The sequence below is a fragment of the Aspergillus versicolor genome, assembly GCF_001890125.1.
Source record: "Aspergillus versicolor CBS 583.65 unplaced genomic scaffold ASPVEscaffold_17, whole genome shotgun sequence".
NCBI lineage: Eukaryota > Fungi > Ascomycota > Eurotiomycetes > Eurotiales > Aspergillaceae > Aspergillus > Aspergillus versicolor.
Genome location: NW_024467540.1, coordinates 277,765 through 291,754, shown reverse-complemented (window position 1 = coordinate 291,754; position 13,990 = coordinate 277,765). Strand labels below are relative to the sequence as shown.

Here is a 13,990-nt window from a genome sequence, read left to right as displayed (position 1 = left end):
GGCCAGCTGATTCTCCACATCTCTCAAGTCGGTACCGGAAGGCTATCTACGACCGTGCGGGAGCCAAGCCGGGAAGATTAAACAGAAATTTGTTATACTAAAAATGTGAATATCAGCCCTGTAGTGGCCCTGGGCGTAGCCGTTTTATACTGTTTATACCAATATTATACGCTTTTAGCTTTGATCCGCCTTCAAGAATTTATCATGTAGCATGTTGTCCGACTAAGTACAAATGTTGTTTCACTTTACCTATATCTTGTGCCATCGGTAGATATTGCCATCATGGATTATATATATTCACATTTAGTTCAGTTATTTAGTGTAGGTCAAGCGCAGCCGTCAAATATAGATCACCATCATACTTTAGGCAAGTAATAAATTGAGACCAACCATATTCTTATAGAATCCCACAAGTAGCACAGCTTACTGACACATGGAAAGGTGCCGATACCGGGTGTCCCAAAGAGGAAATGTCAAGGGCGTGACATGGCCACGTGACCCCATGTTAAACTCCAACTTTCTCGTTGCACTTTGACTTTCATCTTCTTGACTCCAACTGTCGCCTCCACTACATCCTGCTCCCATCGCATTACCAAGGAATGCAATCCGGCTCTTTCACGGATGTTCCAGAAGAGATCCCTCTTACCGACTCACTGGCCCACGATGACTTGACCGGAATGTTGCTAGTGGGGCCAGATCAGACGGGGCATCCCCCTGTCGCCGATCACACAAATATCGATCTAGACGGCCACGGCGAAGGGGTTATCCTGGACCATGGCAATTCAACCTCATCAGATGCGCTCTCCCCCAATCCCAATGTAGCACGCGAGTCACGCCGCTTTGGAACGAAAGTAGTCGCTGTGAATGTCTTGAAATGCTGGTTCGACGAACACCACCACAATCCGTATCCATCCAAGGAGGAGAAGGCATCTCTAGCTGCTGAGACCGGCCTAACAGTCAGTCAGGTAAATACGTGGTTTGCAAACTCTCGACGCCGACGAAAAAACAGGGGCATTCCCCGGGCTCCAACACCGGTGCCTTCCCAGGGACCCATCGATATCAGCCGCCCAGCCCCATCTTCATTTATGAGCCCGCTGGAGCGATGGAGGAACTCGCCTCCCGAGGCCGAGGCTGCTTCATTCGATGCAATCATGGGTGCCGTTTTTGATAGTGGCCACACGTCATATCAAGACAGCAATTTCAGGTCATCGCAGCAATCAACACCCAGCGATGCTCGATCAAGCGCGTCGTCCAATGCTTCTGGATCCGGTATCTCAAACAAATCTGCGTCGTCTGCATGCAGTCGAGGCTCCTATAGTTCTAATGGGTCTTTCACCCGGTTCTACTCCGCCGAGTCGGTAGCCCGGCGTCGACGACGCAGAAAGCGCGCGGCTGTGTTCCCACAAGGAGCGGAAAAAGCAGTACCGGAACGACGGCCCTACCAATGCACATTTTGCACAGACACATTCCGCACCAAGTACGACTGGACACGGCATGAAAAGACATTGCATCTGTCACTGGAAAGCTATACCTGCTCCCCGGATGGCCCACTTTATACAGGTGTTGATGGTACCTCCCGGTGCGTGTTCTGTGATCAGCCCAATCCGTCAGAGAGCCATATCGAGAGCCACAGTTATAGTAGGTGTCGAGAAAAGCCGGAGGTACTGCGGAAATTCTACCGCAAAGACCACCTCGTTCAACATTTGCGCCTTGTGCATGGAATTAATCAATTCCTACCTTCGATGAATAGCTGGAAGGCACAGGTTGATCAAATCAACTCTCGGTGCGGGCTGTGTGGCGAGAGATTTGTCTCATGGAAAGAACGGAATGAACACATTGCGCAGCACTTCCGGGATGGTGCGCGAATGAAGGACTGGAGGGGATCCAGGGGCCTCGACCCGTCGGTAGCTTTAGCTACGGAAAATTCCATGCCCCCCTACCTGATAGGCGAGGAATCGTTGACGCTGGATCCATGGAGCGCGTCCCGCCAATCGGAGGGTTTAAACACAGCGGACAATATGTTCCTCGACCCGCGGCTCCCGGCTGCGTCAAATCCGTCATCATTTGAATATTTTACCTTGCAGCTCGCCAACTTTGTCCGAAACGCGCAGGACTCCAATGAGACGGTTACCGACAGCATGATCCATACCGCGGGCCGCCATATCCTGTTTGGCGATGACGACCCTTGGAATCAAACACCAGCCGACAATGCAGAATGGCTCGGGATGTTTAAGCGAGGAATGGGCATTGAGACCGTAGCTGACCCGGCGGATCCGCAGTCACCGGCCCAGCTGGGTAGGTGCGAAAGCCTTGACTTGTTTCGGTTGTTCTCGACTGGACTGTGCAGCCCGTGGAATATCCCAAACCCGGATGCAACCTTCACAGACGCCACTGTCGCGGAGGACGCCAACGTGGTGTGGTCCTGGCAGCAGCCAGAGGCTCTTGCGGAGTTTAGGGAATACTATACACACGTCCTATCAACGGGGGCTCCGGAGGCGCAGGATGATCCCCTTTCGTCGGTTTTCTGCGAATTCAGGCAGTATTACAATGGACTAGCTCTGCCAGGAAACATTGGAAGCCAAGTTGATAACAATATTCATGGCTTCCCCAATCAAACCACGCATCTGCATCCCGATGGCAGCTAAGGCCTGCACTTATAATGGCGTCTATGACCATCGATGTGGATATTGTCACATGCTAGGGTGGGGTCGTACAGTTGCTGGCATTGACATCGTTGGCGTGGGCACAGACTCATTGCAGTATTGATCTTTGCGACATCGAAGATCACCCATAGGACTTGGGTGCCAAGCTCTCTCACGCGGGCTAATTGCTTCCCAAAGCAGTTCCATCCTGCGCAGCTGACGTAAACTTACGCTGATAGTGATGCGCTATTCCCTAGGACTGTGGATGCTGCTGGGCTGACGAGATCTGGCGTTCAGCTCATAGCGGGTCAAGAGCTCGACCCCAGTTTAACGAATGGCACAGGCCTTGAGGTTGACACGCTTATACCTGTAAGCGTGTCCTCAACTGCAGGGAAGTTGCGATTTACTTTCCCGAAAGGGCAACCGCGTGGGACTGACTTGCCTAACGCAAGGGAGAGTGTCACTGCCATATAAGACTCGCCTTCCCCCACCTTTCCTACAAACCCTACCCTTGATTCAATTCATTACAGGCGTGGTACATCATGGCACCCGCCGCTCTCCCACAATCCGCCGACTACGTGATAGTGGGCGGGGGCACCTCCGGCCTGGTGCTTGCATCCCGACTGTCAGAAGACCCAAACGTCAACATTGTGGTCCTTGAAAGTGGCCCTGATCGAACGACTGACCCGGAAGTCCGCGACCCGCTTGTCTGGCGAGCACTTAGTGGATCGGATCTGGACTGGAAACCCCGGACTACCCCGCAGGTGTGAATGAAAACTACCTTTATCCGAGCTGTCCTAAGTGTGACGAATGCATAGGGAGGTCTGAACAACCGGACACTGGACCATCCGGCAGGGAGAGTGCTTGGTGGATCTTCTACGATCAACGGATTGGTACTGACATCGCCGTCGCCGGCGGGAATGGATGCGTGGGCGAAACTTGGAAATCCCGATTGGACGTGGGAGACGTTCAAGCCGTATCTGCAGAAGTCGTACACAGTTCCGGGAAAGGCAGTCGAAGGGGTAATCAAGACCATGGAGCCGACGCTGGTGGACGGTGTGGACAATACCCTCGTGCAGGCCTGGATTGATGCCCACGCGGAAGAAGGCTACCTGAAGGCAACGGATTTCGAGGGCGAAGAGAGGACGATTGGAGTGAGGCCCTTTACAGCTACGATTGACCCTGCAACTGGAACTCGCAGCAGTGCAGATAACACGTATGGTGCTGTTGCAAGTGCTTGTCCAAACGTGACCATCGTCACTGGAGCTACTGTAAAGAGAATATTGTTTTCTGAAGGTATCACTGCGTCCGGAGTCAAGGTCGACTATAAGGGATCGAGTGTGACGGTTGGGGCAGTGAAAGAAGTTATTCTTGCTGCTGGCGCCTTTCATACTCCGAAACTGCTTGAGCTGTCTGGCGTGGGAGACACGGAAAGATTGAAGTCACTGGGAATCCCGCCCGTCTTGCATAGTTCAGGTGTAGGCGAGAACCTCCAAAATCACACAATGGGAGTAATACCAGTGCCTTTAAAGGACAATCCTGACCTTGCGGATGTGAAACCGGGAATCCAGGCACTGGCATTTAGACAGCTGGATCCGAATGATATAACCGAGGTACTCAAACAGAAACAGGAATGGAATGGCGATGAGGAAGTCATCAAATCACTGCTCCAGTCCCCGAATGAGGCATCCGCATATAGCCTTATCGGCATGATGCAAAACCTGGCTATTGTTGTGGTGATGCTCACCTTCCCTTTCTCCCGAGGCAGCGTTCACATCAGATCTGCAGACCCTGGCGCTCCACCAATAATTGACCCACGCCTTCTCAGCAACGATTTAGACATCGAATTCCTGGCGCGACATGTACAGGCTTTACGAAGACTTCTCTCTTCTCCTGCTTTTCAACCGCTTTTACAATCCCCTCGGGAACCTTCCGAGTTGGCGAAGCTCAAGACGACACTCCGCGAATCCATGGCCAGCACGGCACACCACGCCTGTGGCACAGCCGCCATGCTCCCAAAGGAACATGGAGGCGTCGTCGACCAGGACTTGAAGGTATACGGGACAACAAACCTGCGGATTGTCGATGCGAGTATCTTCCCGCTTATTCCGCATGCGAATCCAATGGCGACGGTTTACGGCGTTGCTGAGCGCGCGGCGGACCTGATCAAGGGTGCCATAGGTGATAATTAGATAATACATATCATTTTCTAAAATCGTCTATTGTAGTTCTCACAACCAATGCGAAGGTGACTCGACGTACGTCATCGGGTACTCCATCAATAGACCCCCCCTATTCCTCAGGAAGCGTAGGCTGTTTAGTCCATGGAATCCACAACCCCCCAACACACAGCAACATCGGGAGCACCGAAACCCCAGCAACTAATCCTATCACCCAAGTCACCGTACTCCATCCATAAGCCTCCTTAATCAGGCCAGCAAGAAACGATCCCGCAATCGCACCAGCAGAGAAGGTAGCGCTAAGGATCCCATACATAAGTGCCGTTGGCTCAGAACCCCCGAATATCCCAGGCCGCCTCTCTTCCTGCTCCGACACAGCAAACGCAGCTTCAGATAAAAGCGGCGGGTCAGACGCCGCAAGGCTCAAGCCCAGCAGAGCAAGCAGGACACATAGAAGAACTTTCTGCCCCGTCGTATCCCCCGTAACAAACCGCAGCAGAACAGCCGATATAGAAACACCAAGCATAGAACCTGCCGCAACATACCGTCTAGAATGTGGAAACCGATCGTTAACCCACCCGTAGAACGGCCCGAGGAAATTCGGGATTGAGAGGGGGAGGAAAATAAGTCCTTGCCCGGTTTGAGTCCAGTTGAAGGTATCTCGCACGAAGAGCGGGAGGATGCTGTTGAAGGAACACATTATTACCGCGCCGACGAAGTAGCCCCAGATTGTTATCCACATGCGTTCAGAGCTGAGGAGGATGAGCAGGGCTGGTGGTCGCTGGGGTTTATCTCCTTCGGCTTCTGTAGGTAGAGATCGGGGTGCCGTGTGTTCTGATAGCAGAGGGGAATCTTCAGATGCAGGAACACCGTCCCCTCCATCCTGAATATCCCTTCTAGTGGCAGGATCAGGCTCATCCCGCCGCTCAATCATAACCAACCTTAACCCAATATCAACAACAACAAGCCCAAACGCCAACCCAAACACCGCATAATACCCGCCAGAAGCATATATCACACCCCCCAGCAACGGCCCCAGCAGCGGGCCCAACATCATCGCCATACCAAGATACCCCAGCGCCTGTCCCAGTCTGCTCTTATCAACCGAGTCCACGAGCAGCGCACATCCAACCGCCCAGACCACCGCGGCCGAGGCGCCTTGCAGCAGTCGGCCTACTATCCAGAGACCGAGGGTCGTCCCGATGCAGAGCAGGACGCAGGAGGCGCCTAGGAAGAGCAGACCCGTGATTAAAGGCCACTTCCGGGAGGAGATTAGGTCGGCGATGTACCCGGCGATTGCTTGTTAATTCAGGGTTAGAATGGAAATGAGAATGGGAATGTGGGTAGGTCCAGGCTTGGGTGGTACTTACGGGCGCATGCGAGCTGGCCGGCGCCGCAGAGGGCGAGCAGGATTGATGTCCATCTTTGTTCTGTGATGTATTAGTTGATATCCTGGCTGTGGTAGGGATGTGCTTACCCTCGCCTGCAGGAAGACCAACGCGCTCGTGGAGAGCCGTTGGCATGACCGGGACGAGCTATAGGGTTAGTCCAGCTGGTACTGACTCCGTATTTATCGTTGGAATACCTACCAGTCCATAGAGGAGAAGGTCCTATCCCTTTGGTTAGTTATTATTGAGTTATCGGTGGTGAAGGGGGATTACTGTGAAAATGGCGAAGGAGACTACAAAAGTGATAAACGCCTCTGAGGACCTCCACCTGGCAGGTGGACTGTATCCAGCATCGGTATACATTGCAGTTGTTGACTGAGGTTCGCCAGGAACGACGCAGAAATTCAATTTATGAATCTGAAGTCATAGCGTGAGGGTTGGTGGGTCTCTACGTAAGCAGCCAATGTAGATCGTTTGGTTGAGATAATTGTATAACTGGTTATACTCGGTGTAGCTGTAGATTTAACCCGAGATGTACTGATAGCAGGTTATACTCCATTGACGCCGTTCTCATGCCCGCTGACCCCGTTCACCCCGTTCATCCCATTGACTCCGTTGACCCCGTTGACTGTTTTGACACCATTCACCTGCGCTGCGTGGCCATTGACTCCGTTGACTCCTTTGAGCTCGTTGACCCCGTTAACATACGTATCCCTCTGCTCAGCAATATCCCTCCTCTCCTGTATCAAAACCTCCGCCCACTCCCTCATCTCCGGCAACGTAATCCTCCCCAAGACATGATAAAACTCATCCAAATCCCTGCCCAACTCCCGCTCATACTCAATCGTCTGCAGCACCATCTCCAGCTTATCGACATCATGCACAAACCGCGCCTCCAGCGTGTTATTATCCTCATACTCGCGAAACAGTTCCATCATCCTTTCTGCCCCCCTTGGTCCTCCACCGCCGGGTATACTCCCCAACAAAGGCCCCGTGATATATTGCATCGTCGCCTCTTCGCGCCTTGCCTTTTCCGTCTTGGTGATGTCTGTGTTGAGTGGGGTTATGTCGCCGACGAGACATTCTGCCATGTCGTGGACGAGCGCCATCTCGATACAGCGCGGGATGGAGATGCGGGTGGCTAGTGAAGGTGGGCAGAACATGGTCATGATGGACATGCGGTACATGTGGTCTGCGATGGATTCGCCATGGTGGGAGAGGTGTACTTGTTGCCAGCCTTCGCGTTTGGTGGTTTTGAGGCGCGAGAGGAGGTGGAAGAAGGGGATGGGGGTTGATGTGTTTTCGGGGGGTGGGTTGGGGAGGGTGGACAGCACTGTAATGGGTAAATTTGTTAGTTGAAATGTCGATGGGAGAATTAAGTGAGGTGATAGAGTTGATGTACCGGTTCGTGGATCCCACTCTGGGGTTGAGGGTGTGATAGAGCCCATGGTGTTGGGCTTGAGTGAGTGTCAACTGTCAAGATGAACAGAAGAGAATGAAGAGAGGACGAGGTGAAGAAGTGAGAGGAAGATACGTGTTCCTTGGCTGGTGTGCGGCCACGAGGTTGGAGAATGTGACATGATTCGGTTCGCAGACGATCGCGGTCTATAACCATTCAGCTGGACTGGGCACCGCCGATGCCGTGGCCTTGGTCTGGCAATCTGCTGATCATGTCGATCTAGATCGTCGATTCCCAATTCTGCTGATCGAGGGCTGTCTGTGACTGACTCGGACTGTCAGACTGGTGACTAGAGTGTCCGACTGACCAGGCTTGCTTGCGTGATGGTGCTAGAGAAAGGGGCGCTGGCATGCAAGGAGAGCGAGAATATGCCGTGTCGCGTCAGACCCTGGATGGGTCCAATTATTATCTTGGCGCAGATGTTGGACAAAGCAAGATCACGTCAGTACACAGGAAACAGTAAGCAGCTAAGATCTGATGTGGAAGAGTCGAGAATGTGAAGTATATTCCATAACTGAATGACGACATACCAGCCCAGGCAAACGAAAGACTACAAGCATATTACCTTCAGGGAATCGTGGAGGAAAGGTAACGAACATTCTGTTGGAATGCAAATAGCTTCCTATTAGGGCTAGGGTGATGCCAGCGGGACGCGAAGGATACACGATCACCAGCGGATTGTGGTGGTGACTGGCCTGCGCATCGTGGCTGGCTGAGCAATTGGTCCACCGGAACCAATAACTCTTTCTTACTCTTTGGAGGTAAGGGGCAGATATCACTTAGTAAGCTGGCTGATCTCCACCGCAGAGCTCTCGGCAGCTGCCTGGATATTGCAAAGGGCAATGAAGCACATGCCGGTCGGTGGCTGGCATAATGTCTGCAGCGCCGTCACAGACTGCAGGTCACTCGGAAAGTCAAAGACGCAGGCCTCCTCGTCTTGCGCACAAGAAGTCTCGTACAGGGTGCCAGCGATGTCGGAGTCGCAGAGTTAAGGTACAGATATACCCCGGTTCACCGTTTCAGCCCTAAGGCGACTGACTGACAGGCAGTGCGACGAGACCCGTCCTGTCTGTCGAGACTGTCACCGACATGGCGTACCGTGTGTATATGACAGGTCTGAAGGGTCCTGCCAAGCAGCGCCACCTGCCCAAGTGGTCTTCATCCCTGTCGAACCCGAACCCATAGGGCAGCCTGCCTTGTCAAACTCCAACCGCGATCAGTATCTGGAGCTCCGACTCCTCCATCACTTCACTGTAGCAACTACCTCGACAATACCATGGACCCATCTGCCACATATCAAAGAATGCTGGACGGTCGACGTCCCCCGACTGGCATTTACTTACAGACCACTACTGCATGTCATCTTCTCAATTTCCGCGCTCCACATGGCCAAGTCCGAGCCAGGCCAGTCCCACCTGCTAGCAATTCACCGGGAATACTTCGAAGAGGCGCTCCGCGAGCACAGACTCTCCGTCCAGCGGATTACAAGAGATATCGCCGACGCGGCGTGTTTCACGACGGTGCTTTTACTCATTGATGTCTTTGCAACACTGCACGATCGCCCGCTGCAGCCTTATGAACCGCCGCTGGAATGGATGCACCTTGTCCGGGGATCCGAGACGGTGTTCCGTATCGCCCTTGATACGATTAGAGACAACCGCGCTGCTAAAATTTGGTCTATCATTGAGAGTTTCCCGCCGGTTAGGAATGCAGTTGCGAATTTAACGGAAAAGGACTTGGAATTGTTTTCTTATCTCCTGCCCGACTCGGCAAGTGAGGACATGGAAACGTATAGAGAGACAATCCGATATATAACCGCCACCCGTCGAGTCATGGAATCCGACGAGTCATTACAAATCACCGCGCGACATATCATGGTCTTTCCCCTGATGGCGCCGGCTGGGTTTATGGGTCTTGTTGAAGAAAAACGGCCGCGCGCACTGGTTGTCCTAGCGCATCTGCTTGCTATGGCTGCGCCGTTGAGTGATTGGTGGTGGATTGGACATACGGGGCATAGAGATGTCTTTGCCATTCGCGATATGCTTGGGCCGGAGTGGAAGGGTGTGATGGAGTGGCCGGTTGAGGTTGTTAGCCGGCGGTGTCGGATGTGTAATAAACAATCTACATAGCTCTTGTGATGTTTTCGCCTGTTCTAGGTTTGGTACGTAGACCGTGGGACTGAAAGACTACCAGGCTTGCGGTATTCCATGATTCAGACATAGCCACGAGTTAGTCTTGCCATCCACCAAGTGGGCGTGCAACGCTGATTTTTACCAGAGGATCAGGAAATTCAGGGATAGCACAGCCGTTGGATGATCCACATCTTGAACGGTGTGGCTTACGGGGCGCAATATTCACAGAACAACTACGACCTGGATACTCTTTAGAGACTAGGTATGATTATTTGGGGGCTGACACTACTCAACGAGACGGAAACCGCTGGTTAAGCCTTCACGGGGCTGTGAGATGATCCACTGTGGATTCTAGCAGCAAATCACAACACATATCGACGAGGCAGTTCAACAGTTTAAAGGACCTGATTTGATGGCTCTGACAGGCATTCTCGGTTTCGTTTAGTAGTGGCTGATCAGTCGCAGCTGGCAGCAGAAGTATCTGTACAGAAATACTTAAATGCCTCAAACAGCTCTGCGTTCTTCATTCATTCAGAGTCTCTATTATCATCTTCTCTCTATAACACCTACTACTACAACATGAGCGCCCTCGACGCCGCCCAGCTCGCGATCTTTGCCCTCCTCAGCCTCCCAGTCCTCTACCTCATCTACAGCCATGGCCGTCGTGGATTCCTAGGCTGGGGCTTCCTGCTTATCTTTTGCATCCTGCGACTGACCGGTGCTGGCATGGCCATCAGCAACTCCGGTCCTAGTGCGCAGATTATATCCAGCATTGGGCTGTCCCCGATGCTGCTCTCGCTTGATGGGATTTTGCACGAGGCGTGCGTTTCCTTATCTTTCTTGCCGTATTTGACGGGATAATGCTAATATTTGTTTTAGGAGGACATATCGCTATAAAACACTGAATAAAGGCCTCGAATACGCATTCATGGCTGTCTTCCATATCCTCATCGTCACCGGCGTCGCACTCGTTGGAACCGGGGCAGGAGGGTTGACAGGAGAACACCCCGAGTCTAGCGATCTAACCCATCTCAAAGCCGGAATGGCTCTGTTAGAGATTGGCTGGGGTATATTGCTTCTATGGACACTGTGGACGTTGAAGGATGGAAGTGATAACGTCGCAACAGCGCAGGAGGGGAGTGTTGTATGTATACCGTCAAACATTAATACCCGGAAGAAAAAGCTAATTAAGGCATCTGCAGCTCCTATATGGTGTGCTTGTCGCGCTGTTGATTGAAGAGATCCAGCTCGTGTACTCCCTCGTGGCGCAGTGTACGCAGCGCGCAGACTTGAATGCGACGACGGGGAATCTGGCGGTTCGGGTGGTGCTGGGGTTTTTGCCTGGAGTTGGTGCGACGGCTGTGCTGGTCGCTGTGGGAGTTTGGACGAGGAGTGTTTCTTCATCTAAAGGTGGGAATGGGCATGATTCGAGGCGGGGTGGGTGGGTTTAGATGGTGATTAAGCTGTTATATACTTGGTGTTTAGGGTTGTTAACTTGTTATTCCATGAACATACAATTAGTCCGAGAAAGACATTGTTGACATAACGAATAAAAAGTCCAGTGCATAACTTCACTGCCTGATAAGATAAAGGAATTGGAGAAGGACAATCTCGGGGATCTTCCGACCATAAATCCCCCACTTCTCTCTCTCTCTCTCTCTCCAACAACCATCACCACCACCACGATGGAGCCACACAGACTCACCGCAACCGAAGCCCTCCAGCTCATCCAATCTAACACCCTCACCGTCGAATCGTACGCCCGCGCGCTACTCTCCAGAATCGAGTCGCGCGACCCCGCAGTCAAGGCATGGGTCCATCTCAACCCGGACGCCGTGCTGCAACAGGCCCGGCTACTCGATCAAATCCCCGTTGCCCAGCGCGGTCCGTTGCATGGAATTCCAGTTGCCGTAAAGGATGTTATCTATACCAAGGGTACGAACAAATTCCTCTACGTTGCCTTGCTTTAGTATTAGGATACTAATTCAGATAGACATGCCAACCCAGCATAACTCGCCGTTATACAAGGATAGCCATGTCGCCGTTGACGCTGCCGTCGTCGCGAGTCTGCGTGCTGCGGGCGCTCTTATATTCGGTACCCCTCCTAACCCACTATCCTACCTACCTTCCAGTGTGATGTGTTTGGGATTCTAACAAAGCAGGAAAAACAACAACGACCGAATTCGCCGCGATGGTTGTCGGGCCTGCTACCCGGAACCCACATTCTATATCTAACTCTAGTGCCACTGATAGTGCTGGAATTCGCACACCAGGCGGGTCAAGCTCCGGCTCTGCAGCCGCTGTAGCGGATTTCCAGATCCCGATTGCATTAGGGACGCAGACGGGTGGGAGTACAGTGCGGCCTGGGAGCTTTAATGGGGTTTACGGCTTCAAACCGACCTGGAATGCCGTGAGTCGCGAGGGGTGTAAGGTTTATGCGATTACGCTTGATACGGTCGGTTACTTTGCACGCGGGGTTGGGGATTTGAGGCTGTTGGGCCGGGTTTTGGGGGTGGATGATTACGGTTTTGACGACAAGGGTAGGTTTAAAGGGCTGGAAGGGGCGAGGATTGGCGTTGTGAAGAGTCCCGCTTGGGATTCTGCTGGGAACGGGACGGTCGATGCATTGGAAAGGGGCAAGGTGCTGCTTGAGAAACACGGCGCTGTGGTCGAGGAGGTACAACTTCCTGCTGAGTTTGATAAATTGCCCGACTGGCATGTCAAGATCATGGCTGCAGAGGGCCGCGTGAATTTCCTCTCTGAATATCGCAAGGACAAGACGCAGATCCACCCCGAGCTATCTGCGGCTGTGGAGAATGTGTCTGGTCTTACGCGCGTGAAGGAACTGGAGGCCTTCGATGGCGTTGCGATGCTGAGGCCGCGTATTGATGAGATTGCGAATCGATATGATGCACTGCTTACGCCTAGTGTCCCTGATGAGGCGCCTCTGGGGCTGGGGAGTACGGGGAGTGCGGTGTTTAATCGGATCTGGACGGTACGTTAAGCTTCCTTATATTGCTGCACTGGCTAATTTTTAGGCACTGCATGTCCCTGTTGTGACTGTTCCTGGCTTCGGGGGCGAGAATGGAATGCCTATAGGTCTGACCCTAGTCGCAGCTAGATACCATGACCAGCATCTACTGAATGTTGCTGAGGCGGTTGGGAAGGTGTTTGAGGAAGAGGGAGGGTGGAAGTCATCTTTATAAAAATAGACAGCAAAACTTATATTCCATTGATATCCTATACTAGACACTACACATCCGGGGTGGACCCTCCATACGAATGGATCTATAGTCATGCAGTCAGCACAATTCAAACACAAATGATTAAGGAGAATTACCGTCGCATCCGAACACCCCTCCGGTGTCTCATACCCATAAGACCCAGTGTTAATAAACAGCTGCTGCTTCTCACAAACCAGCCAAGCCCCGGTATTAGGACGGTCAATATCCTCCACGCTCCACGTCACTGTATCCCCCTGGAACGCGAACTCGCCATACGCATTCTCAGTTTTATTAAACGATGTCGTGAGCTTGCGCTGCGTCTTGTCGGCGGGGTTCTCGACGTTCATATACAACGACCCATTTCCGGAGAGCTGGTAGACGAGCTGCCCGGAGATGATGTTGAATTGGCCCGCTTTGGTGTTTGCGTCTAGGACTGCGATGCCCGGGGTTTCGGTTGGGGAGGATTGAAGGTAGCTGTGGTAGTTGGGCTCTTCGACGGCGCGGATGAAGAACCAGTCTGGGGAGAGGGTGGGGAGGGGGGCGGTTGTTGTTGGGGTTGTGGATTGGGCGGTTGCCCTCAGGGTGAGCAGGAACAGGGGGAGGGACAGCTTGGAAATCATTTTGCTGGTGTTGGTGCTTGGATGGTGATCTCTGGCGGGTATTGTATATATACCATCCAACACAGGCAAGGATTGAGTGTTTAGCAAGGAAAAGAGTGATTCCGTGGCAAATGGGGACACGGCCTATTCGAAACACGGGGTGAAGACGACATTAGGCAAAACTACGTTTCTGCAATACGCAAGGATATTCAGGGAGTTAACCTAAATTACCAGGACGGTTGCAAGATATATAGTTGAAACGGCCATCTCCGGAATAAGCTCCTGATCTAAAGCGGCCAAGCCGTGTTGGGAGCTTGTGATTAAGCTTGGGTGTGCTAAGCCTTCTTGACACTGTATCGTACTCGA

At 52.5% G+C, this 13,990-nt stretch overlaps 8 protein-coding genes across 8 annotated transcripts; 5 read left to right on the top strand and 3 right to left on the bottom strand.

Moving 5' to 3' along the window:
* Positions 1-433: 433 nt before the first annotated feature.
* On the top strand, positions 434-2,314 carry ASPVEDRAFT_57834 (uncharacterized protein; the record flags this gene model as incomplete). Its single annotated transcript, XM_040815388.1, has 3 exons — positions 434-494; positions 856-2,255; positions 2,300-2,314. 3 exons carry the CDS (start codon positions 434-436, stop codon positions 2,312-2,314), a joined length of 1,476 nt encoding a protein of 491 aa, XP_040674630.1.
* Positions 2,315-3,184: 870 nt separating this feature from the next.
* On the top strand, positions 3,185-4,898 carry ASPVEDRAFT_156456 (GMC family oxidoreductase; the record flags this gene model as incomplete). Its single annotated transcript, XM_040808523.1, has 2 exons — positions 3,185-3,406; positions 3,461-4,898. 2 exons carry the CDS (start codon positions 3,185-3,187, stop codon positions 4,832-4,834), a joined length of 1,596 nt encoding a protein of 531 aa, XP_040674629.1. The 3' UTR covers positions 4,835-4,898.
* A 36-nt stretch (positions 4,899-4,934) lies between these two features.
* Positions 4,935-6,573, bottom strand: ASPVEDRAFT_145079 (MFS transporter; the record flags this gene model as incomplete). Its single annotated transcript, XM_040808042.1, has 5 exons — positions 4,935-6,121; positions 6,193-6,252; positions 6,300-6,357; positions 6,412-6,432; positions 6,484-6,573. 5 exons carry the CDS (start codon positions 6,571-6,573, stop codon positions 4,935-4,937), a joined length of 1,416 nt encoding a protein of 471 aa, XP_040674628.1.
* A 185-nt stretch (positions 6,574-6,758) lies between these two features.
* Positions 6,759-7,658, bottom strand: ASPVEDRAFT_90071 (HD domain-containing protein; the record flags this gene model as incomplete). Its single annotated transcript, XM_040818724.1, has 2 exons — positions 6,759-7,543; positions 7,613-7,658. 2 exons carry the CDS (start codon positions 7,656-7,658, stop codon positions 6,759-6,761), a joined length of 831 nt encoding a protein of 276 aa, XP_040674627.1.
* Positions 7,659-8,542: 884 nt separating this feature from the next.
* On the top strand, positions 8,543-9,798 carry ASPVEDRAFT_90070 (Zn(II)2Cys6 transcription factor; the record flags this gene model as incomplete). Its single annotated transcript, XM_040818723.1, has 2 exons — positions 8,543-8,662; positions 8,719-9,798. 2 exons carry the CDS (start codon positions 8,543-8,545, stop codon positions 9,796-9,798), a joined length of 1,200 nt encoding a protein of 399 aa, XP_040674626.1.
* Positions 9,799-10,380: 582 nt separating this feature from the next.
* ASPVEDRAFT_34990 (uncharacterized protein) lies at positions 10,381-11,252 on the top strand (the record flags this gene model as incomplete). Its single annotated transcript, XM_040810910.1, has 3 exons — positions 10,381-10,622; positions 10,681-10,945; positions 11,004-11,252. The coding sequence occupies 3 exons, from the start codon at positions 10,381-10,383 to the stop codon at positions 11,250-11,252; spliced, it is 756 nt and encodes a 251-aa protein (XP_040674625.1).
* A 234-nt stretch (positions 11,253-11,486) lies between these two features.
* ASPVEDRAFT_57829 (amidase) lies at positions 11,487-13,007 on the top strand (the record flags this gene model as incomplete). Its single annotated transcript, XM_040815387.1, has 4 exons — positions 11,487-11,736; positions 11,795-11,896; positions 11,964-12,796; positions 12,840-13,007. 4 exons carry the CDS (start codon positions 11,487-11,489, stop codon positions 13,005-13,007), a joined length of 1,353 nt encoding a protein of 450 aa, XP_040674624.1.
* Positions 12,762-13,826, bottom strand: ASPVEDRAFT_48008 (uncharacterized protein). Its single transcript, XM_040813922.1, has 3 exons — positions 13,142-13,826; positions 12,840-13,089; positions 12,762-12,796 (listed from the first exon to the last, which is right to left on the bottom strand). The coding sequence occupies exons 1-2, from the start codon at positions 13,643-13,645 to the stop codon at positions 13,054-13,056; spliced, it is 540 nt and encodes a 179-aa protein (XP_040674623.1). The 5' UTR covers positions 13,646-13,826; the 3' UTR covers positions 12,762-12,796; positions 12,840-13,053.
* Between the last annotated feature and the right edge of the window lie 164 nt (positions 13,827-13,990).

Excerpts from the sequence above, each read along its gene's own strand:
- ASPVEDRAFT_48008 (XM_040813922.1), bottom strand. The coding sequence starts at position 13,645 with ATGATTTCCAAGCTGTCCCTCCCCCTGTTCCTGCTCACCCTGAGGGCA. Across the intron at positions 13,090-13,141 it reads AGGGGTGTTCGGATGCGACG|ATCCATTCGTATGGAGGGTC; the intron begins GTAATTCTCCTT and ends GCATGACTATAG.